Source organism: Oncorhynchus mykiss, chromosome 23, assembly GCF_013265735.2.
Source record: "Oncorhynchus mykiss isolate Arlee chromosome 23, USDA_OmykA_1.1, whole genome shotgun sequence".
Taxonomy (NCBI): domain Eukaryota; kingdom Metazoa; phylum Chordata; class Actinopteri; order Salmoniformes; family Salmonidae; genus Oncorhynchus; species Oncorhynchus mykiss.
The window spans coordinates 8,356,692-8,381,702 of record NC_048587.1 but is presented as its reverse complement, the minus strand read 5'-3'; the positions used below and the strand labels follow the sequence as shown (position 1 = coordinate 8,381,702).

General features: G+C 46.6%; 1 protein-coding gene across 2 annotated transcripts in view; it reads right to left on the bottom strand.

Annotated features, from left to right (window-relative positions):
• LOC110516810 (paladin) overlaps positions 1-25,011 on the bottom strand; it is a 160,428-nt gene that overhangs the window by 99,601 nt on the left and 35,816 nt on the right. For both annotated transcript variants that reach the window (XM_036959867.1, XM_036959868.1), the window contains exons 2-6: positions 10,145-10,378; positions 9,695-9,797; positions 6,676-6,855; positions 3,871-4,035; positions 116-276 (exon numbers count right to left, since the gene is read on the bottom strand). In XM_036959867.1, coding sequence (XP_036815762.1) covers positions 116-276; positions 3,871-4,035; positions 6,676-6,855; positions 9,695-9,797; positions 10,145-10,365 — 830 coding nt within the window. In that variant the 5' untranslated portion in view covers positions 10,366-10,378. The remainder of the gene's footprint in view (positions 1-115; positions 277-3,870; positions 4,036-6,675; positions 6,856-9,694; positions 9,798-10,144; positions 10,379-25,011) is intronic.

Sequence of the window (25,011 nt, the reverse complement as noted above, 5' to 3'; positions counted from 1 at the left end):
GAGAGAGGGCAGACAGCATGTTGCATTGTGTCAATAAGAAAAAAAAGAAAATAAACTAATCACACATTCAAATATTGAATAAAGAAGGAGTGAAAAAGAGGAAGTGACTATGAACCTGTAGAGAGGCATGGTGAACAGAGGTCTCCTGTAGACCTCCTCTGTGACCTGGATGTCCTCCTCACAGGTGATGGTCCTCCTCTGAGGCTCGCCCTTGAAGTGCTCGATATCGTTATACACGTAGAACGCGTTGTCGTTCAACTTGGCAAAGTCGTGGAGCTGGAGAGAAACCAGAGAGCATCAGAGTGGAGCTAGAGAAACCAGAGAGCATCAGAGTGGAGTTAGAGAAACCAGAGAGCATCAGAGTGGAGTTAGAGAAACCAGAGAGCATCAGAGTGGAGCTGGAGAGACCAGAGAGCATCAGAGTGGAGTTAGAGAAACCAGAGAGCATCAGAGTGGAGCTGGAGAAACCAGAGAGCATCAGAGTGGAGCTAGAGAGAAACCAGAGAGCATCAGAGTGGAGCTAGAGAAACCAGAGAGCATTAGAGTGGAGCTGGAGAGAAACCAGAGAGCATCAGAGTGGAGCTAGAGAAACCAGAGAGCATCAGAGTGGAGCTGGAGAAACCAGAGAGCATCAGAGTGGAGCTAGAGAGAAACCAGAGAGCATAAGAGTGGAGCTAGAGAAACCGGAGAGCATCAGAGTGGAGCTAGAGAAACCAGAGAGCATCAGAGTGGAGCTGGAGAAACCAGAGAGCATCAGAGTGGAGCTAGAGAAACTGGAGAGCATCAGAGTGGAGCTAGAGAAACTAGAGAGCATCAGAGTGGAGCTAGAGAAACCAGAGAGCATCAGAGTGGAGCTGGAGAAACCAGAGAGCATCAGAGTGGAGCTAGAGAAACCAGAGAGCATCAGAGTGGAGCTGGAGAGACCAGAGAGCATCAGAGTCTTATTACTGACGTTAGGAAACACTGCAGACCATTTGACCTGCTTTGTTTGTTCGTTGTAATGATTTTTATTTCTTGAACTAATATCATTTTGATCCAATATATCTACTTGTCTTGAGTATCAGACCTGCAGAAATGATGGTATCTCGATGTGCTAGCTAGTCAGCTGACTGTTTGCATTTAAAAGATGCATTCTTGAGACAGCTTGTCGTTTCACCACTCAAAGCGTAAGAGAACTGCACTGCTGAGATGTCAGAGGGCTGCCTTGTAATGAGGATGACTAGTACTCTGGACTGATGTGTGGGGAGCTTTCAGCACCCGATTCTGCAGCAGAGGAAACTTCACCCAGGTGGGTGTTACACGGGGCTGCTGGAGGAGTCCTTCAGGGGCTACAGAGAACAACGTCTGAGGACACATCTAACACCACAACCATTACCAACCCTGTCCCTACCAACCCTGTCCCTACCAACCCTACCAACCCTGTCCCTACCAACCCTACCAACCCTGTCCCTACCAACCCTGTCCCTACCAACCCTGTCCCTACCAACCCTGTCCCTACCAACCCTGTGTCATGACGTTGGCCTGGGGGTAGGTTTATGACAGTCATAAATACCTCTTCCCCCCTTTTCCTCTCTCTACCCTACTGATGTTACATTACCAAATCCCTTGGTAAACATAGAGATTCTGGGAACATCAGAAGGTGAGGGGAAATTAACTATATTCTGGTAATCCGAACAATTGAACATATGCGGTGGTACTTAATGAATATGATGTCAGTCGGTTGTCATCTGAGACATTCTCATCAATGATAAGATGACATAAACTCTACAGTGGAAAGTCTACACATCAGAGTTATCGGATTCACATGGAATTGTTGTTCAATTTAAATGTTTGAATATGAAATTATTTGTGACGGGATGAAATGTGATTTTAGCTTCTAAAATGTGAGATGTGGGTTTTCATAAGGTTAGGACTCTGCTCAAATCAGTGGCCCGCCCCTGTGAAGAGTCATGGGCTATAAAACTTTTCAGACACACCCTTCTCGCTCCACCATATAAAGCCTTGACGACAATATACAGTGGGGAAAAAAAGTATTTAGTCAGCCACCAACTGTGCAAGTTCTCCCACTTAAAAAGATGAGAGAGGCCTGTAATTTTCAAAGGTACACTTCAACTATGACAGACAAAATTAGAAAAAAAATCCAGAAAATATATTATGGTGGAAAATAAATGTTTCATGTTATTCTGCCCCTGAACAGGAAGTTAACCCACTGTTCCTAGACTAGTTAACCCACTGTTCCTTGACCAGTTAACCCACTGTTCCTAGACCAGTTAACCCACTGTTCCTAGACTAGTTAACCCACTGTTCCTAGACCAGTTAACCCACCGTTCCTAGACCAGTTAACCCACTGTTCCTAGACTAGTTAACCCACTGTTCCTTGACCAGTTAACCCACTGTTCCTAGACCAGTTAACCCACTGTTCCTAGACTAGTTAACCCACTGTTCCTTGACCAGTTAACCCACTGTTCCTAGTCCAGTTAACCCACCATTCCTAGGCCAGTTAACCCACTGTTCCTAGACCAGTTAACCCACCGTTCCTAGACCAGTTAACCCACCGTTCCTAGACCAGTTAACCCACCGTTCCTAGACCAGTTAACCCACTGTTCCTAGACCAGTTAACCCACCGTTCCTAGACCAGTTAACCCACTGTTCCTAGACCAGTTAACCCACCGTTCCTAGACCAGTTAACCCACCGTTCCTAGACCAGTTAACCCACCGTTCCTAGATCAGTTAACCCACCGTTCCTAGACCAGTTAACCCACCGTTCCTAGACCAGTTAACCCACTGTTCCTAGACCAGTTAACCCACCGTTCCTAGACCAGTTAACCCACTGTTCCTAGACCAGTTAACCCACCGTTCCTAGACCAGTTAACCCACCGTTCCTAGACCAGTTAACCCACTGTCGGCCCTAATTATTCAGGCCATTCCGATTAATCGGTCGAACTCTAATCTGTAGTGTAGACAAGCTGTCTACTGCTGGATCAAGAGGGACATTGGGTTTATTAGTAGGAGGAGGCCAGTATATTGATAGATAAAGAGGAGGTTTCTAGGTTTATTAGTAGGAGGAGGCCAGTATATTGATAGATAAAGAGGAGGTGTATAGGTTTATTAGTAGGAGGAGGCCAGTATATTGATAGATAAAGAGGAGGTTTATGGGTTTATTAGTAGGAGGAGGCCAGTATATTGATAGATAAAGAGGAGGTTTCTGGGTTTATTAGTAGGAGGAGGCCAGTATATTGATAGATAAAGAGGAGGTTTCTAGGTTTATTAGTAGGAGGAGGCCAGTATATTGATAGATAAAGAGGAGGTTTCTGGGTTTATTAGTAGGAGGAGGCCAGTATATTGATAGATAAAGAGGAGGTTTCTAGGTTTATTAGTAGTAGGAGGCCAGTATATTGATAGATAAAGAGGTTTCTAGGTTTATTAGTAGGAGGAGGCCAGTATATTGATAGATAAAGAGGAGGTTTCTAGGTTTATTAGTAGGAGGAGGCCAGTATATTGATAGATAAAGAGGAGGTTTCTAGGTTTATTAGTAGGAGGAGGCCAGTATATTGATAGATAAAGAGGAGGTTTCTAGGTTTATTAGTAGGAGGAGGCCAGTATATTGATAGATAAAGAGGAGGTTTCTGGGTTTATTAGTAGGAGGAGGCCAGTATATTGATAGATAAAGAGGAGGTTTCTAGGTTTATTAGTAGGAGGAGGCCAGTATATTGATAGATAAAGAGGAGGTTTCTAGGTTTATTAGTAGGAGGAGGCCAGTATATTGATAGATAAAGAGGAGGTTTCTAGGTTTATTAGTAGGAGGAGGCCAGTATATTGATAGATAAAGAGGAGGTTTATGGGTTTATTAGTAGGAGGAGGCCAGGTCACCTCCTTCCTGATGGTGAGCTCCAGGGTCTCCACCGTCTCCTCCTTGTCCAGGCCATGGAGATTCTCATGGAGGTTCTCCTTCCTCCGCGGGGTGTATGGAACAAAGTTCTCCTCCAGGTGCAGGAACACCACCGGTTCCTCACGCACACAGAAGAACATCACCTCCTGGGAAGAGAGGAGAGAAATCATATGGCCTACATTCAAAAAGAGGCAGTAATTAATAAGATGATGTAGACAGGGGAAACCTGATCCTAGATCGGCCCTCTAAAACCCAGATACTTTTTTGAATACGGGCCCAGGAATAATAACAAGTCAACAGGCCAATTATTTGGTTGTAGAATCTGTAAAGTTTTGTTCCAAAACCCAATTGGAAACATTCCGTTGTCATTTGACGTGAACCACATGAGTCAGGAATTGATCATGAACTCGCGGCTATATAATTACGTTCATTTCATTTGGATTACAGTGAGTTTCCATACTGGACTCACGACCCTGAGAGATACTCTTTATTTTCCTTCATTCCACATGGGGATACCTTCCAAATGGCACCCTATTCCCTATACAGAGCCCTATGAGCCCTGGTCAAATGGTACCCTATTCCCTATACAGAGCCCTATGGGCCCTGGTCAAATGGTACCCTATTCCCTATACAGAGCCCTATGAGCCCTGGTCAAATGGTACCCTATTCCCTATACAGAGCCCTATGAGCCCTGGTCAAATGGTACCCTATTCCCTATACAGAGCCCTATGGGCCCTGGTCAAATGGTACCCTATTCCCTATACAGAACCCTATGGGCCCTGGTCAAATGTAGTGCACTATATAGGGAATGGGGTGCCATTTGCCACACAGCCAAGGTTTGTGTTTGTGCTTAGTGGCGCAGTGCGTCTGTCTGTGCCAAAGCACGGACAGAGTACCTGACCCCTCAAAATAGGCAGGCAGGCAAGGAAGGAAGGAAGGAAGGAAGGAAGGAAGGAAGGCAGGCAGGCAGGCAGGCAGGCAGGCAGGCAGGCAGGCAGGCAGGCAGGCAGGCAGGCAGGCAGGCAGGCAGGCAGGCAGGCAGGCAGGCAGGCAGGCAGGCAGGCAGGCAGGCAGGCAGGCAGGCAGGCAGGCAGGCAGGCAGGCAGGCAGGCAGGCAGGCAGGCAGGCAGGCAGGCAGGCAGGCAGGCAGGCAGGCAGGCAGGCAGGCAGGCAGGCAGGCAGGCAGGCAGGCAGGCAGGCAGGCAGGCAGGCAGGCAGGCAGGCAGGCAGGCAGGCAGGCAGGCAGGCAGGCAGGCAGGCAGGCAGGCAGGCAGGCAGGCAGGCAGGCAGGCAGGCAGGCAGGCAGGCAGGCAGGCAGGCAGGCAGGCAGGCAGGCAGGCAGGCAGGCAGGCAGGCAGGCAGGCAGGCAGGCAGGCAGGCAGGCAGGCAGGCAGGCAGGCAGGCAGGCAGGCAGGCAGGCAGGCAGGCAGGCAGGCAGGCAGGCAGGCAGGCAGGCAGGCAGGCAGGCAGGCAGGCGACTCAGTGAGCATAGTCTTGCTATTAAGAAAGGCCATCGAAGGCAGACCTGGCTCTCAAGAGAAGACAAGCTATGTGCTCACTGCCCACAAAATGAGGTGGAAACTGAGCTGCACTTCCTAACCTCCTGCCAAATGTATGACCATATTAGAGAAACATATTTCCCTCAGATTACACAAAGAAAAAAATCTCATTTTGATAAACTCCCATGGGTTAAATACCAGTGTGCCATCACAGCAGCAATATGTGTGACCTGTTGCCACAAGAAAAGGCCAAACAGTGAAAAATCATTGTAAATACAACCCATATTTATGTTTATTTTCCCTTTTGTACTTTAACTATTTGCACATCGTTACAACACTGTACACATTACATTTGTAATGTCTTTATTCTTTTGGAACTTCTGTGAGTGTAATGTTTACTGTTCATTTGTATTGTTTATTTCACTTCTGTTAATTATCTACTTCACTTGCCTTGGCAATGTTAACATGTGTTTCCCATAGCAATGAAGCCCCTTGAATTGAAATTGAGAGACAGACAGAGATACAGAGACAGAGAGACAGAGAGAGGAAGACAGAGAGACCGAGACAGAGAGACAGAGACACAGAAAGGGAGAGGGAGAGAGAGAGAGAAACATTGACCTAGAGAGACACAGAGAGAGACACAGAGAGAGAGACAGAGAGAGACAGAGAGATAGACATATTTCCCTCAGATTTCACAGATCCACAAAGAATTCGAAAACAAATCCAATTTTGAAAAACTGGGTGAAATTCCACAGTGTGCCATCACAGCAGCAAGATTTGTGACCTGTTGCCACGAGAAAAGGGCAACCAGTGAAGAACACACACCATTGTAAATATAACCCATATTTATGCTTATTTATTTTATCTTGTGTCCTTTAACCATTTGTACATTGTTAAAACACTGTATATATATATATATATATATATATATATATATATATATATATATAATATGACATTTGTAATGTCTTTACTGTTTTGAAACCTCTGTATGTGTAATGTTTACTGTTAATTTTTGTTGTTTTTCACTTTATATATTCACTTTGTATGTTGTCTACCTCACTTGCTTTGGCAATGTTAACACATGTTTCCCATGCCAATAAAGCCCTTGAATTGAATTGAAATTGAATTGACAGAGACAGAGAGAGAGACAGAGAGACACACAGAGACAGAGAGAGACACACAGAGACACACAGAGACGCACAGAGACACAGAGAGACACAGAGAGAGAGAGACAGAGACAAATAGAGAGAGACAGATAGAGAGAGACTAACGTGGTAGACTAACCTCATGCCCTTGACTCTGTAGTCTTTGGAGGACCTGTTTGAAGCCATTCAGGCTGGGCTGGCCCATGCCGTACAGCGGGTAGCTTCCTTTCACCTGGCGGTAGTTTGGCGCTCCGTAGCTGCCTGTAGTGTTGAGGACGTCAGCCTTGCTGTACACGTCCTGGACCATGAAGAACTCACCCTACAGACACACAGAACCGTCACTCAATCAAATACATGCATTTAGAAACACCCTTTTCCATCAACAGCTGCTGTTGGGGGTACAGTAGAGTCAGTACGGGCCCTGGGGGTACAGTAGAGTCAGTACGGGCCCTGGGGGTACAGTAGAGTCAGTACGGGCCCTGGGGGTACAGTAGAGTCAGTACGGGCCCTGGGGGTACAGTAGAGTCAGTACGGGCCCTGGGGGTACAGTAGAGTCAGTACGGGCCCTGGGGGTACAGTAGAGTCAGTACGGGCCCTGGGGGTACAGTAGAGTCAGTACGGGCCCTGGGGGTACAGTAGAGTCAGTACGGGCCCTGGCCCTGGGGGTACAGTAGAGTCAGTACGGGCCCTGGCCCTGGGGGTACAGTAGAGTCAGTACGGGCCCTGGGGGTACAGTAGAGTCAGTACGGGCCCTGGCCCTGGGGGTACAGTAGAGTCAGTACGGGCCCTGGCCCTGGGGGTACAGTAGAGTCAGTACGGGCCCTGGTCCTGGGGGTACAGTAGAGTCAGTACGGGCCCTGGTCCTGGGGGTACAGTAGAGTCAGTACGGGCCCTGGCCCTGGGAGTACAGTAGAGTCAGTACGGGCCCTGGCCCTGGGGGTACAGTAGAGTCAGTACGGGCCCTGGGGGTACAGTAGAGTCAGTACGGGCCCTGGTCCTGGGGGTACAGTAGAGTCAGTACGGGCCCTGGTCCTGGGGGTACAGTAGAGTCAGTACGGGCCCTGGTCCTGGGGGTACAGTAGAGTCAGTACGGGCCCTGGGGGTACAGTAGAGTCAGTATGGGCCCTGGCCCTGGGGGTACAGTACAGTCAGTACGGGCCCTGGGGGCACAGTAGAGTCAGTACGGGCCCTGGTCCTGGGGGTACAGTAGAGTCAGTACGGGCCCTGGGGGTACAGTAGAGTCAGTATGGGCCCTGGCCCTGGGGGTACAGTAGAGTCAGTACGGGCCCTGGGGGTACAGTAGAGTCAGTACGGGCCGTGGGGGTACAGTAGAGTCAGTACTGGCCCTGGGGGTACAGTAGAGTCAGTACGGGCCCTGGGGGTACAGCAGAGTCAGTACGGGCCCTGGGGGCACAGTAGAGTCAGTACGGGCCCTGGCCCTGGGGGTACAGCAGAGTCAGTACGGGCCCTGGCCCTGGGGGTACAGTAGAGTCAGTACGGGCCCTGGCCCTGGGGGTACAGTAGAGTCAGTACGGGCCCTGGCCCTGGGGGTACAGTAGAGTCAGTACGGGCCCTGGCCCTGGGGGTACAGTAGAGTCAGTACGGGCCCTGGCCCTGGGGGTACAGTAGAGACAGTACGGGCCCTGGGGGTACAGTAGAGTCACTACGGGCCCTGGGGGCACAGTAGAGTCAGTACGGGCCCTGGCCCTGGGGGTACAGTAGAGTCAGTACGGGCCCTGGCCCTGGGGGTACAGTAGAGTCAGTACGGGCCCTGGGGGTACAGTAGAGTCAGTACGGGCCCTGGCCCTGGGGGTACAGTAGAGTCAGTACGGGCCCTGGTCCTGGGGGTACAGTAGAGTCAGTACGGACCCTGGTCCTGGGGGTACAGTAGAGTCAGTACGGGCCCTGGTCCTGGGGGTACAGTAGAGTCGGTACGGGCCCTGGGGGTACAGTAGAGTTGGTACGGGCCCTGGGGGCACAGTAGAGTCAGTACGGGCCCTGGTCCTGGGGGTACAGTAGAGTCAGTACGGGCCCTGGTCCTGGGGGTACAGTAGAGTCAGTACGGGCCCTGGGGGTACAGTAGAGTCAGTACGGGCCCTAGTCCTGGGGGTACAGTAGAGTCAGTACGGGCCCTGGCCCTGGGGGTACAGTAGAGTCAGTACGGGCCCTGGCCCTGGGGGCACAGTAGAGTCAGTACGGGCCCTGGCCCTGGGGGTACAGTAGAGTCAGTACGGGCCCTGGCCCTGGGGGTACAGTAGAGTCGGGGAACACTTCAAGGGAACCTACATACCTGCCCAGGGACTTACATACCTGCCCAGGGACTACATACCTGCCCAGGGACTACATACCTGCCCAGGGACTACATACCTGCCCAGGGACTACATACCTGCCCAGGGACTACATACCTGCCCAGGGACTACATACCTGCCCAGGGACTACATACCTGCCCAGGGACTACATACCTGCCCAGGGACTACATACCTGCCCAGGGACTTACATACCTGCCCAGGACCTACATACCTGCCCAGGGACTACATACCTGCCCAGGGACTACATACCTGCCCAGGGACTAACATACCTGCCCAGGGACTACATACCTGCCCAGGGACTACATACCTGCCTAGGGACTACATACCTGCCCAGGGACTAACATACCTGCCCAGGGACTAACATACCTGCCCAGGGACTAACATACCTGCCCAGGGACTACATACCTGCCCAGGGACTACATACCTGCCCAGGGACTACATACCTGCCCAGGGACTACATACCTGCCCAGGGACTACATACCTGCCCAGGGACTACATACCTGCCAAGGGACTACATACCTGCCCAGGGACTACATACCTGCCCAGGAACTACATACCTGCCCAGGGACTACATACCTGCCCAAGGACTACGGCTAAACCCATTTACATGGATGTTACATTATTGTAATATAGATGTTGACTAATGTGCATTGTCCCCGATAAGTAAATAAATACCTACCAGGACTTCATAACACATTTATTCAAGGTGGTCTTTCTAGCATCAGTGTGAAATGAGCAACATTAGCGATTAGCAACAATAGTATGTTGAAGGGGGCCTCCGATTCCACTTTTGTGGATAACCGTTAATGTTAATGATGTTGGTTGGGTGGGGGGGGGGGTTCTTCCTACCTGTACCAAGTAGTGTTCAGGCATTGAGTCTGATATCCGGCCCACTTTGTAGTTTGTTCTGAAGAGGTCATCGTGGATCTGAAATTCCTGTCTGCAATTATATCTGGAATACAGAAGATAACGTAGCCGTCATCTGCAACATGGTGAAACTAAGCATTCAATCCCTCTCAGTGGTACTGAGGTTTCCACTGGAGACCGACCCAACATTTCATTAGTCAGATAAGGTAAATTACCTTATCTTCTGAACCCAAGACAAGACAAATTAGATAACAGCACACACACACACACACACAATTCAACTACCCCCGTCCCCACACACTTCATCACCCCCCCCCCTCCCTCTCCCCATCCATTCACACCTTAGTGATCAAAGCCTCAGGGATTCTCATGGTAACATCCCTTGGATGGTGGTTACGTGACTTGAATGATTGGAGGCGTGATGAGACTTACGTGATGACGACAGGCGCCACCTTGTTGGTGATGATAGACTTGGCCTTGCCGCTGTGGATCTTCACCGTCTGGGAAGAGCTCATGCTGAGAGACTGCCTGCTGTTCACCGCCCCGTTGCCATGGAGACTCTCACGCGGAGGAGGATGCTGGGGCGCTGCTACAGAGGATATGGAGCCTGAGACAGAGACGGGTTGTGGCGCTGCGCTGGCAGTTGTACCCATACTCCACAAGCAGCTGGGGACGACAAGAGGAGAGTGGACTCAGGAAGTCAAACAGAGGAACAGAGGAGAGGACTTGACTCAGACACAGGAAGTCAAACAGAGGAACAGAGGAACAGAGAAGAGGACTTTGACTCAAGACACAGGAAGTCAAACAGAGGAACAGAGGAGAGGACTTTGACTCAGACACAGGAAGTCAAACAGAGGAACAGAGGAACAGAGGAGAGGACTTTGACTCAGAAAGTCAAACAGAGGAACAGCAGTGGGGACTCAGTCACACTACGAGGCCACACTGAGGCACACTTGCATGCACACTATAGAGGTTTCACAAATCTGTGTTGATTCCAACACCACCACGTTCAAATTGTAGCCTGCTGATTGAAGGAGGAAACGTATGAATAGTGAAATATAACAATGAGACAATTTCTCCCATTGCTTTTCTTGATGATGTTTCTACAGTACTTCCAGCAGCTCTCTCAGAACATACCAAGCAGTAAACCCTGATTCTAGATCTGTACCGCTCAACATTTCAACAGGCTTTACATCAATCCTGAGGTTAGGTGTGTTTCAATGTTAACTATAGGCTCAGCTGATGCCGAGCCCTTCTGCTACAGCCTTCAACAACAATCTGAGCAGGCATCCATCTGCAGCACCTCTCTGAATAAACCCAGGGCATCTCAAACAGCACCTTTTTCCCTAGTGCACTACTGTTGACCAGAGCACAATGGGCCCTGGTCAACAGTAGTGCACTATATAGGGAATAGGGTGGTATTTGGTACACAGACACAGGGCTTTGCAGTGAAGCAGATTAAACAAAAGATGAGCCTCCCCACCGCTCTGCTCCACACAGACCAGCAAGCAGGGGCCGACCCCGACCCGCCACAGCTGGCCTGAGACCAACGGCAGACACTCCATCCCCCTAAACACACACACACACACACACACACACAAAGACAGACAAGGACACACACACACACAATCCGAGGGGCGGCGGGTAGCCTAGTAGTTAGAGCGTTGGGCCAGTAACCGAAAGATTACTGGATCGAATCTCCGAGCTGACAAAGTAAAAAGCGATCGTTCTGCCCCTGAACAAGGCAGTTAACCCACTGTTCCCCTGAGCAAGGCAGTTAACCCACTGTTCCCCTGAGCAAGGCCGTTAACCCACTTTTCCCCTGAGCAAGGCCGTTAACCCACTGTTCCCCTGAGCAAGGCAGTTAACCCACTGTTCCCCTGAGCAAGGCAGTTAACCCACTGTTCCCCTGAACAAGGCAGTTAACCCACTGTTCCCCTGAACAAGGCAGTTAACCCACTGTTCCCCTGAGCAAGGCAGTTAAACCACTGTTCCCCTGAGCAAGGCAGTTAACCCACTGTTCCCCTGAGCAAGGCAGTTAACCCACTGTTCCCCTGAGCAAGGCAGTTAACCCACTGTTCCCCTGAGCAAGGCAGTTAACCCACTGTTCCCCTGAGCAAGGCAGTTAACCCACTGTTCCCCTGAGCAAGGCAGTTAACCCACTGTTCCCCTGAGCAAGGCAGTTAACCCACTGTTCCCTTGAGCAAGGCAGTTAACCCACTGTTCCCTTGAGCAAGGCAGTTAACCCACTGTTCCCCTGAGCAAGGCAGTTAACCCACTGTTCCCCTGAACAAGGCAGTTAACCCACTGTTCCCCTGAGCAAGGCAGTTAACCCACTGTTCCCTGGGCAGTGAAGACGTGGATGTTGATTAAGGCAGACCCCTTCACCTTTCTGATTCAGAGGGTTAAATGCAGATGACACATTTCAGTTGAATACATTCAGTTGTACAACTGACTAGATATTCCCCTTTCCACTTCCACCCTGGGGCATCCAGAGAGAGACTTCAGAAATATATGTCCTTTTCAGATCAAACTTGCTAGAAAAATAGACAATGTCGCAGGTGGCTTATTAATGACCAAAGTCTCGTGTTTCTGTGTGTTTATTATATTATAATTAAGTCTATGATAGAGCAGTCTGAGTGGTGGTAGGCAGCAGCAGGCTCGTAAGCATTCATTCAAACAGCACTTTCCTGCGTTTGCCAGCAGCACTTCACAATGCTTGCACCACAGCGCTGTTTATGACTTCAAGCTTATCAACTCCCGAGATCAGGTGGCAATACTAAAGTGCCCATAAGAACATCCAATAGTCAAAGGTTTATGAAATACAAATGGTACAGAGAGAAATAGTCCTATAATAACTACAATCTAAAGCTTCTTAACTGGGAAAATTGAAGACTCATGTTATATATTATATTTAGTTAAAATAAAAGTTTTAATTCAGTATTGTTGTAATTGTCATTATTACAATTATATATGTAAAAAAAAAATATATATATATATTTTATTTTTAATAAATAAATAAATAAAATTGTCCGATTAATCGGTATCAGCTTTTTTTGGTCCTCCAATAAATCGGTATTAAAAAATCATAAATCGGTCGACCTCTAGTTAGAATATAAGTCATAGTGGGCACTTTGAATAGTTTTGTTTGACATGACAATGAATGAAAATGCCATGGACGAGTTATTGTGACAGGGTAGGAACCAAAGTGATGTTCAGTGTTTCCTAGGGGACCCTATAATCTTTGGCTTCATTAAATATTTATTCATATAGCCAACATATTCATGCTTCATCTATCCCTCTTTGATTTATAAGATACTGTTAGCTAGCCAGCTAACTAGCGATTAGCATTAGTGGCTAAAACGATTTAGCATAACTTGCTAAGAAAATACAAACTAGCTGTTTGCAGATGTAAGAAACACAAACGCTTGTGGATTTATATTAAGATCAAAGTGGAAACACAGCACCAGGAGCAGACAGGAAACACAGCGCCAGGAGCAGACAGGAAACACAGTGCCAGGAGTAGACAGGAAACACAGTGCCAGGAGTAGACAGGAAACACAGTGCCAGGAGCAGACAGGAAGCAGACCAAATGGCACCCTAATCCCTAGTACACTACTTTTGACTAGAGTCCTATGAGTCCTATGAGTCCTATGAGCCCTATGAGCCCTATGAGTCCTATGGAGCCCTATGAGCCCTATGAGTCCTATGGAGCCCTATGAGCCCTATGAGTCCTATGAGCCCTATGGAGCCCTATGAGTCCTATGAAGCCCTATGGAGTCCTATGAGCCCTATGGAGTCCTATGAAGCCCTATGGAGCCCTATGAGTCCTATGAAGCCCTATGGAGTCCTATGAGTCCTATGAAGCCCTATGGAGTCCTATGAGTCCTATGAGCCCTATGAGCCCTATGAGTCCAATGGAGCATGCCATTACATTAAACCTCAGAGAAACAAACAAACACACACACGTTGGCCATGGTTGCACATAGGATATCAAGCAAACTGTGTAACCACTGTGACTTCAAGGGAATCCGATCATCAGATCTCCTGTGTCCAACACAATGATGTTATTGTCCTGTACAGGCCAGGGTATAGACCAGGGTACAGGCCAGGGTGTAGGACCAGGGGCCAGGGTATAGGGTATTGACCAGGGTATTGGGTATAGACCAAGGTACAGGCCAGGGTGTAGGCCAGGGTATATACCAAGGTATAGGGTATAGACCAGGGTATAGGGTATAGACCAGGGTATAGACCAGGGTATAGACCAGGGTATAGGGTATAGACCAGGGCATAGGGTATAGACCAGGGCATAGGGTATAGACCAGGGCATAGGGTATAGACCAGGGCATAGGGTATAGGCCAGGGTTTAGACCAGGGTATAGACCAGGGTATAGGGTATAGGCCAGTGTATAGGCCAGGGTATAGGGTATAGATCAGGGTATAGGCCAGGGTATAGGGTATAGATCAGGGTATAGGCCAGGGTCTTTAAACTCGGACAAAACAGAGATGCTTGTTCTAGGTCCCAAGAAACAAAGAGATCTTCTGTTGAATCTGACAATTAATCTTAATGGTTGTACAGTCGTCTCAAATAAAACTGTGAAGGACCTCGGCGTTACTCTGGACCCTGATCTCTCTTTTGGAGAACATATCAAGACCATTTCAAGGACAGCTTTTTTCCATCTACGTAACATTGCAAAAATCAGAAACTTTCTGTCCAAAAATGATGCAGAAAAATGTATCCATGCTTTTGTCACTTCTAGGTTAGACTACTGCAATGCTCTACTTTCCGGCTACCCGGATAAAGCACTAAATAAACTTCAGTTAGTGCTAAATACGGCTGCTAGAATCCTGACTAGAACCAAAAAAAATTATCATTATACTCCAGTGCTAGCCTCTCTACACTGGCTTCCCGGCAAAGCAAGGGCTGATTTCAAGGTTTTACTGCTAACCAACAAAGCATTACATGGGCTTGCTCCTACCTATCTCTCTGATTTGGTCCTGCCGTACATACCTACACGTACGCTACGGTCACAAGACGCAGGCCTCCTAATTGTCCCTAGAATTTCTAAGCAAACAGTTGGAGGCAGGGCTTTCTCCTATAGAGCTCCATTTTTATGGAACGGTCTGCCTACCCATGTCAGAGACGCAAACTCGGTCTCAACCTTTAAGTCTCTACTGAAGACTCATCTCTTCAGTGGGTCATATGATTGAGTGTAGTCTGGCCCAGGAGTGGGAAGGTGAACGGGAAGGCTCTGGAGCAACGAACCGCCCTTGCTGTCTCTGCCTGGCCGGTTCCCCTCTTTCCACTGGGATTCTCTGCCTCTGCCCCTATTACAGGGGCTGAGTCACTGGCTTACTGGGGCTCTCTCATGCCGTCCCTGGAGGGGGTGCGTCACCTGAGTGGGTTCATTCACTGATGTGGTCATCCTGTCTGGGTTGTGGGTTGTGGGTTGCCCCCCCCCCCTTGGGTTGTGCCGTGGCGGAGGTCTTTGTGGGCTATACTCGGCCTTGTTTCAGGATGTTAAGTTGGTGGTTGAAGATATCCCTCTAGTGGTGTGGGGGCTGTGCTTTGGCAAAGTGGGTGGTGTTATATCCTTCCTGTTTGGCCCTGTCCGGGGGTGTCCTCGGATGGGGCCACAGTGTCTCCTGACCCCTCCTGTCTCAGCCTCCAGTATTTATGCTGCAGTAGTTTATGTGTTGGGGGGCTAGGGTCAGTTTGTTATATCTGGAGTACTTCTCCTGTCCTATTCGGTGTCCTGTGTGAATCTAAGTGTGCGTTCTCTAATTCTCTCCTTCTCTCTTTCTTTCTCTCTCTCTCTCGGAGGACCTGAGCCCTAGGACCATGCCCCAGGACTACCTGACATGATGACTCCTTGCTGTCCCCAGTCCACCTGGCCATGCTGCTGCTCCAGTTTCAACTGTTCTGCCTTATTTTTATTCAACCATGCTGGTCTAGGGTATAGATCAGGGTACAGGTCAGCGCATAGGGTATAGGCCGAGGTATAGGCCAGGGTCTAGGATATAGGGTATAGGCCAGGGTATAGACCAGGGTAAAGGGTATAGACCAGGGTATAGATCGGGATACAGGCCAAGGTCTAGGGTATATATCAGGGTATAGACCAGGGTATAGGGTATAGACCAGGGTATAGACCAGGGTATAGGGTATAGGCCAGGGTAATAGACCAGGGGCCAGTGTATAGACCAGGGTATTGGGTAAAGACCAAGGTACAGGCGAGGGTGTAGGCCAGGGTATAGACCAGGGTACAGGGTATAGACCAGGGTACAGGGTATAGACCAGGGTATAGGGTTTAGACCAGGGTATAGGGTATAGACCAGGGTATAGGCCATGGTATAGGGTATAGATCAGGGTATAGACCAGGGTATAGTGTATAGACCAGGGTATAGGGTATAGACCAGGGTATAGACCAGGGTATAGACCAGGGTATAGACCAGGGTATAGACCAGGGAATAGGGTATAGACCAGCATATAGGGTATAGACCAGGGTATAGGGTATAGATCATGGTATAGGGTATATATCAGGGTATAGACCAGGATATAGGGTATAGACCAGGGTACAGGCCAGCGCATTGGGTATAGGCCGGGGTATAGGCCAGGGTATAGGGTATAGACCAGGGTCTAGGGTATAGATCAGGGTATAGGCCAGGGTCTATGGTATAGACCAGGGTATAGGCCAGGGTATATGGTATAGACCAGGGTATAGGCCAGGGTCTAAGGTATAGATCAGGGTATAGGCCATGGTCTACGGTATAGACCAAGGTATTGACCAGGGTATAGGCCAGGGTATATGGTATAGACCAGGGTATTAACCAGGGTATAGGCCAGGGTCTAAGGTATAGATCAGGGTATAGGCCACGGTCTAGGGTATAGATCAGGGTATAGGCCAGGGTATAGGGTATAGACCAGGGTATAGGGTATAGACCAGGGTATAGGCCATGGTATAGGGTATAGATCAGGGTATAGACCAGGGTATAGGGTATAGGCCAGGGTATATGGTATAGACCAGGGTATAGGCCAGGGTCTAAGGTATAGATCAGGGTATAGGCCATGGTCTACGGTATAGACCAAGGTATTGACCAGGGTATAGGCCAGGGTATATGGTATAGACCAGGGTATTAACCAGGGTATAGGCCAGGGTCTAAGGTATAGATCAGGGTATAGGCCACGGTCTAGGGTATAGATCAGGGTATAGGCCAGGGTATAGGGTATAGACCAGGGTACAGGGTATAGACCAGGGTATAGGGTATAGACCAGGGTATAGGGTATAGACCAGGGTATAGGCCATGGTATAGGGTATAGATCAGGGTATAGACCAGGGTATAGGGTATAGACCAGGGTATAGGGTATAGACCAGGGTATAGATCAGCGTATAGGGTATAGACCAGGGTATAGGGTATAGACCAGGGTATAGACCAGGGAATAGGGTATAGACCAGCGTATAGGGTATAGACAAGGGTATAGATCGGGATACAGGCCAGGGTCTAGGGTATATATCAGGGTATAGACCAGGGTATAGGGTATAGGCCAGGGTAATAGACCAGGGGCCAGTGTATAGACCAGGGTATTGGGTATAGACCAAGGTACAGGCGAGGGTGTAGGCCAGGGTATAGACCAGGGTACAGGGTATAGACCAGGGTATAGGGTATAGACCAGGGTATAGGCCATGGTATAGGGTATAGATCAGGGTATAGACCAGGGTATAGGGTATAGACCAGGGTATAGGGTATAGACCAGGGTATAGACCAGGGTATAGACCAGCGTATAGGGTATAGACCAGGGTATAGGGTATAGACCAGGGTATAGACCAGGGAATAGGGTATAGACCAGCGTATAGGGTATAGACCAGGGTATAGGGTATAGATCATGGTATAGGGTATAGATCAGGGTATAGACCAGGATATAGGGTATTGACCAGGGTATAGGGTATATACCAGGGTATAGACCAGGGTATAGATCAGGGTATAGACCAGGGTATAGACCAGGGTATAGGGTATAGACCATTACATGAAAGGCAATAAAACACTGCAGTGATAAAGCAAGCATTCTAACATGATTCTCAATCTGATTAAGACCATGTGACCGTGTAAGCAACGGCATGGCGAAACAGTTTCATTCATTCCTTTGAGTCTCCTTTCATTGACATTTCCTGAGAAAGAGATATAGACAGGAAGAGATGGCGAGATAGAGAGACATAGATATATAGATATATATATATATGAGAGAGAGAGAGAGAGAGAGAGAGAGAGAGAGACATAAATAGATATATATATATGAGAGAGAGAGAGAGAGAGAGAGAGAGAGAGAGAGAGAGAGAGAGAGAGAGAGAGAGAGAGAGAGAGACGTTTATGGCTTCCTAGCTAAATGATTTATTATGTTGATGCTGAATTATATTTTCTCCAGAAGTTAAGCGGATTTTTGCCTACTTCTGAATCAGTTGCTGAGGCTCTTTCCCTTGTGGCCCCCAGCAGCCTTCCCACCTAAAGCTAAAGAAGTGCTCATGTAGAATACAGACAGGGCACTAATTACAGTCATGGCAGACCACATTCAGAAGTACTCCCATTTAAACATCGGTGCCAGCCAACCAGCCAGCCAGCATGCCATGCCAACATGGTCTGAAGGCCATGGAACACTGAAACACTCTCAGACCATAGAAAAGGAGAACTGTGGAGGGCTTCCCTCCCTCAACACCAGCCCCCCCCTCCCTTCCACCAGAGCTCGCTCCCTTCCACCCACCTGACAGCCAGCATTGGTCCCTTTCAAAGTGGGGGACCAGCCTATTTAAATTCCACCAGTGTCCCAACTTTGCTCTAGAAGCTCCTTCATGCAGACAAAATGGTTCTAAATGAGAGACAGACAAACAGACAGAGAAAGAGAGACAGAAAGACAGACAGTGAAAGAGAGACAGACAGACAGATAGTGAAAGAGAGAGACAGACAGATAGTGAAAGGGAGACAGACAGACAGACAGAGAAAGAGAGAGAAAGACAGAGACAGAAAGAGACAGAAAGAGACAGACAGACAGACACAGAGACAGAGACAGAGACAGAGACAGACAGACAGAGACAGGAAGGAGCGTGCAGCTGCTTCAGGATACATCTGTCAGGAGCCTGGTGTGGTGGCCTCCGCCGGTTAATAAGAGGAAGGATACAGAGAGGAGGCCTGCAGAGACCTCCTTATTCACAGCACGGGAGGTGTGAGGGGGTCTCTCTCTCTCTCTCTCCGGAACATAATGCTAGCTAGAGGATCAGAAGTTCATGGACATTGAGGATTTCCATGGAGGACATTCACTTAGTCTGACAATGAGAGAGGAACAGAGAGTGACAGTCTGACAGACAGGACTAGAAAAGCTAGGTGTGTCCTATGTTTTGGTAATAAAATACATGATCATGTGTTCTCTCATCTTACTATCTTGTCTATTTTATATATTGTATCTGTGTAAATATCCATGTATATCAGGGTTTAATTTGACTGCCATTCGGGATAAAGAAAAGTAAGTTGGTCCCCTGATGAGGTCAACTAACAGAGTAACAGGCCTTTCAGATGAGGTGAACTAACAGAGTAACAGGCCCTTCTGATGAGGTGAACTAACAGAGTAACAGGCCTTTCTGATGAGGTCAACTAACAGAGTAACAGGCCTTTCTGATGAGACCAACTAACAGAGTAACAGGCCTTTCTGATGAGACCAACTAACAGAGTAACAGGCATTTCTGATGAGACCAACTAACAGAGTAACAGGCCCTTCAGATGAGGTCAACTAACAGAGTAACAGGCCTTTCTGGTGAGGCCAACTAACAGAGTAACAGGCCCTTCAGATGAGGTCAACTAACAGAGTAACAGGCCCTTCAGATGAGGTCAACTAACAGAGTAACAGGCCCTTCAGATGAGGCCAACTAACAGAATGATGCTGGCGTTCTGCCAGGGAGTAGTACACAATCTGTGAAGGGAGTGGTACACAGCGTTGTACGAGATCTTCAGTTTCTTGGCAATTTCTCACATGGAATAGCCTTCATTTCTCAGAACAAGAACAGATTGACAAGTTTTAGAAGAAAGTTCTTTGTGTTTCTGGCCATTTTGAGCCTGTAATCGAACTCACAAATGCTGATGCTCCAGATACTCAACTAGTCTAAAGGCCCAGTTTTATTGCTTCTTTAAAACAGTTTCCAGCAGTGCTAACATAATTTCAAAAGGGTTTTCTAATGATCAATTATCCTTTTAAAATTATAAAGAGGAAATGAGCTAACACAACGTGCCATTGGAACACAGGAGTGATGGTTGCTGATAATGGGCCTCTGTACACCTATGTAGATATTCCATTTAAAATAATTATACAATAGTCATTGTTAATGTTGTCAATGTTCACACTGTATTTCTGATCAATTTGATGTTATTGATGCAGCATGTGAAGCAGAGTAACAGGCCTTTCATCCATTAGAAAAATGTGCTTTTCTTTCAAAAACAAGGACATTTCTAAGTGACCCCAAGACTTTTGAACGGTGGTGTAGACTGTGAAGGGGCTGCTTCACATGCTGCATCAGATTGTCTTTCATCACAGAGGTCAGGGTCACAGAGAAGTGGGACTCCACGGGACATTGGTCCAATGTCACAGCCGGAGTTGCCACGGAAATTAGCTCAGCGCTTCCTCTAACACAAATTGTTTTTATTTTCGTTTCAACATTTCCTCTTCAACAGTTGAGTTCCCATGAAGAAATCAGCATATTGTGCAATGGTTGAGGATTAAAACATCCAAAATGCACAAAATGTTTTTTAGGTTTTTTTTAAAAGTCAATGTCTTCTGACTGAGATGTTTATCAGAAAACAACTGTTGAAAGAGGAAGACACGAGGACAACAGTTTGTGCACAAGAACGATGATTGTTGCTGCACCCATTATTTTGCAATAAGGTTTGTGAATGAAAGCCCTTTGCTTCCTACCCACAAGGTACAGATGTCTCTGAAAAATACAGTCAACTCACCACCATACAAGTTAAGAATTATCAGTGAATAGGCTTCCACCCACAGAAAGACTTAATGAAAGAAAGAATGAAAGATATCCCATCCGGTATACTACTACAGTACAGTAGATATCTGGGATACTACTGAGTGACAGTACAGTAGATATCTGGTATACTACTGAGTGACAGTACAGTAGATATCTGGTATACTACTGAGTGACAGTACAGTAGATATCTGTGATACTACTGAGTGACAGTACAGTAGATATCTGGGATACTACTGAGTGACAGTACAGTAGATATCTGGTATACTACTGAGTGACAGTACAGTAGATATCTGGTATACTACTGAGTGACAGTACAGTAGATATCCGGTATACTACTGAGTGACAGTACAGTAGATATCTGGTATACTACTGAGTGACACAGTACAGTAGATATCTGGTATACTACTGAGTGACAGTACAGTAGATATCTGGGATGCTACTGAGTGACACAGTACAGTAGATATCCGGTATACTACTGAGTGACACAGTACAGTAGATATCTGGTATACTACTGAGTGACACAGTACAGTAGATATCTGGGATACTACTGAGTGACAGTACAGTAGATATCTGGTATACTACTGAGTGACAGTACAGTAGATATCTGGGATACTACTGAGTGACAGTACAGTAGATATCTGGTATACTACTGAGTGACACAGTACAGTAGATATCTGGTATACTACTGAGTGACACAGTACAGTAGATATCTGGTATACTACTGAGTGACAGTACAGTAGATATCTGGTATACTACTGAGTGACAGTACAGTAGATATCTGGTATACTACTGAGTGACAGTACAGTAGATATCTGGGATGCTACTGAGTGACAGTACAGTAGATATCTGGTATACTACTGAGTGACAGTACAATAGATATCTGGGATACTACTGAGTGACAGTACAGTAGATATCTGGGATACTACTGAGTGACAGTACAGTAGATATCTGGGATACTACTGAGTGACAGTACAGTAGATATCTGGTATACTACTGAGTGACAGTACAGTAGATATCTGGGATACTACTGAGTGACAGTACAGTAGATATCTGGGATGCTACTGAGTGACAGTACAGTAGATATCTGGTATACTACTGAGTGACAGTACAGTAGATATCTGGGATACTACTGAGTGACAGTACAGTAGATATCTGGGATGCTACTGAGTGACAGTACAGTAGATATCTGGTATACTACTGAGTGACAGTACAGTAGATATCTGGGATACTACTGAGTGACAGTACAGTAGATATCTGGGATACTACTGAGTGACAGTACAGTAGATATCTGGTATACTACTGAGTGACAGTACAGTAGATATCTGGGATACTACTGAGTGACAGTACAGTAGATATCTGGTATACTACTGAGTGACAGTACAGTAGATATCTGGTATACTACTGAGTGACAGTACAGTAGATATCTGGTATACTACTGAGTGACAGTACAGTAGATATCTGGGATACTACTGAGTGACAGTACAGTAGATATCTTGTATACTACTGAGTGACAGTACATTAGATATCTGGTATATTACTGAGATACAGTACAGTAGCTTTAAAACGTGAAAATCCTACTGTCCAATAAATGATAGCAATGTAGTCAAAAGGCTTCCATGTCCATTCTGTTTCTAGGGAAAATTAATACTGTACACTTTACACTGTTGTCTTTCTGTTTAAATACTGTACACTTTACACTGTTGTCTTTCTGTTTAAATACTGTACACTTTACACTATTGTCTTTCTGTTTAAATACTGTACACTTTACACTGTTGTCTTTCTGTTTAAATACTGTACACTTTACACTGTTGTCTTTCTGTTTAAATACTGTACACTTTACACTATTGTCTTTCTGTTTAAATACTGTACACTTTACACTGTTGTCTTTCTGTTTAAATACTGTACACTTTACACTGTTGTCTTTCTGTTTAAATACTGTACACTTTACACTGTTGTCTTTCTGTTTAAATACTGTACACTTTACACTGTTGTCTTTCTGTTTAAATACTGTACACTTTACACTGTTGTCTTTAAAATATATTTAATGTTTTATTGCCACATACACTGGATAGGTGCAGTGTAATGTGTTGTTTTACAGGGTCAGTCATAGTAGTATGATAGGTGTTGTTTTACAGGGTCAGTCATAGTAGTATGATAGGTGTTGTTCTACAGGGTCAGTCATAGTAGTACGATAGGTGTTGTTTTACAGGGTCAGTCATAGTAGTATGATAGGTGTTGTTTTACAGGGTCAGTCATAGTAGTACGATAGGTGTTGTTCTACAGGGTCAGTCATAGTAGTATGATAGGTGTTGTTTTACAGGGTCAGTCATAGTAGTATGATAGGTGTTGTTTTACAGGGTCAGTCATAGTAGTACGATAGGTGTTGTTCTACAGGGTCAGTCATAGTAGTATGATAGGTGTTGTTTTACAGGGTCAGTCATAGTAGTATGATAGGTGTTGTTTTACAGGGTCAGTCATAGTAGTATGATAGGTGTTGTTTTACAGGGTCAGTCATAGTAGTACGATAGGTGTTGTTCTACAGGGTCAGTCATAGTAGTATGATAGGTGTTCTACAGGGTCAGTCATAGTAGTATGATAGGTGTTGTTCTACAGGGTCAGTCATAGTAGTATGATAGGTGTTGTTTTACAGGGTCAGTCATAGTAGTATGATAGGTGTTGTTCTACAGGGTCAGTCATAGTAGTATGATAGGTGTTGTTTTACAGGGTCAGTCATAGTAGTATGATAGGTGCAGTGCAATGTGTTGTTTACAGGGTCAGTCATAGTAGTATGATAGGTGTTGTTCTACAGGGTCAGTCATAGTAGTATGATAGGTGTTGTTTTACAGGGTCAGTCATAGTAGTACAATAGGTGCAGTGTAATGTGTTGCTTCACAGGGTCAGTCATAGTAGTATGATAGGTGTTGTTTTACAGGGTCAGTCATAGTAGTATGATAGGTGTTGTTTTACAGGGTCAGTCATAGTAGTATGATAGGTGCAGTGCAATGTGTTGTTTACAGGGTCAGTCATAGTAGTATGATAGGTGTTGTTCTACAGGGTCAGTCATAGTAGTATGATAGGTGTTGTTTTACAGGGTCAGTCATAGTAGTATGATAGGTGTTGTTCTACAGGGTCAGTCATAGTAGTATGATAGGTGTTGTTTTACAGGGTCAGTCATAGTAGTATGATAGGTGCAGTGCAATGTGTTGTTTACAGGGTCAGTCATAGTAGTATGATAGGTGTTGTTCTACAGGGTCAGTCATAGTAGTATGATAGGTGTTGTTTTACAGGGTCAGTCATAGTAGTACAATAGGTGCAGTGTAATGTGTTGCTTCACAGGGTCAGTCATAGTAGTATGATAGGTGTTGTTTTACAGGGTCAGTCATAGTAGTACGATAGGTGTTGTTTTACAGGGTCAGTCATAGTAGTATGATAGGTGTTGTTTTACAGGGTCAGTCATAGTAGTATGATAGGTGTTGTTTTACAGGGTCAGTCATAGTACAGCACCCCTGGAGCCAATCAGAAAGCTGTAACCTATAGACCTGCCACCCTAATAACAGGCCTCCAGGACCATAAGCCCTTAGTGATTTTAAATGACGTTTAAGAAGACAGAGGGCCACGTTTTGACCACACTGCCTTCTTCCAGGAACACGTGGTCCTCTGTAGTTCAGCTGGTAGAGCATGGCTCTTTCGCAACGCCAGGATAACTGGGTTCGATTCCCGGGACCACCCCTTACGTTAAAACATGATGTAAGCATGACTAAGTCTCTGTGGATAAAAGTCTCTGCTAAATCGCATAATATTACTGCTATTATTAAAAATCCTACCTGTTAACTTTTGCTACCCAGTAATGACATGTTGAATGTGACGAAACGGCACCCGTTAGTCACATTCTGTTCTCTCACCAGGGCCCGTCCCAAATGGCTCCCTATTCACTACATAGTGCACTGCTTATGTAGCCCTGGTCAAAAGTAGTGCACTATATATAGGGAATAGGGTAGCACAGGGCTCTGGTCTAAAGTAGTGCACTATATAGGGAATAGGGTAGCACAGGGCTCTGGTCTAAAGTAGTGCACTATATAGGGAATAGGGTAGCACAGGGCTCTGGTCTAAAGTAGTGCACTATATAGGGAATAGGGTAGCACAGGGCTCTGGTCTAAAGTAGTGCACTATATAGGGAATAGGGTAGCACAGGGCTCTGGTCTAAAGTAGTGCACTATATTGGGAATAGGGTAGCACAGGGCTCTGGTCTAAAGTAGTGCACTATATAGGGAATAGGGTAGCACA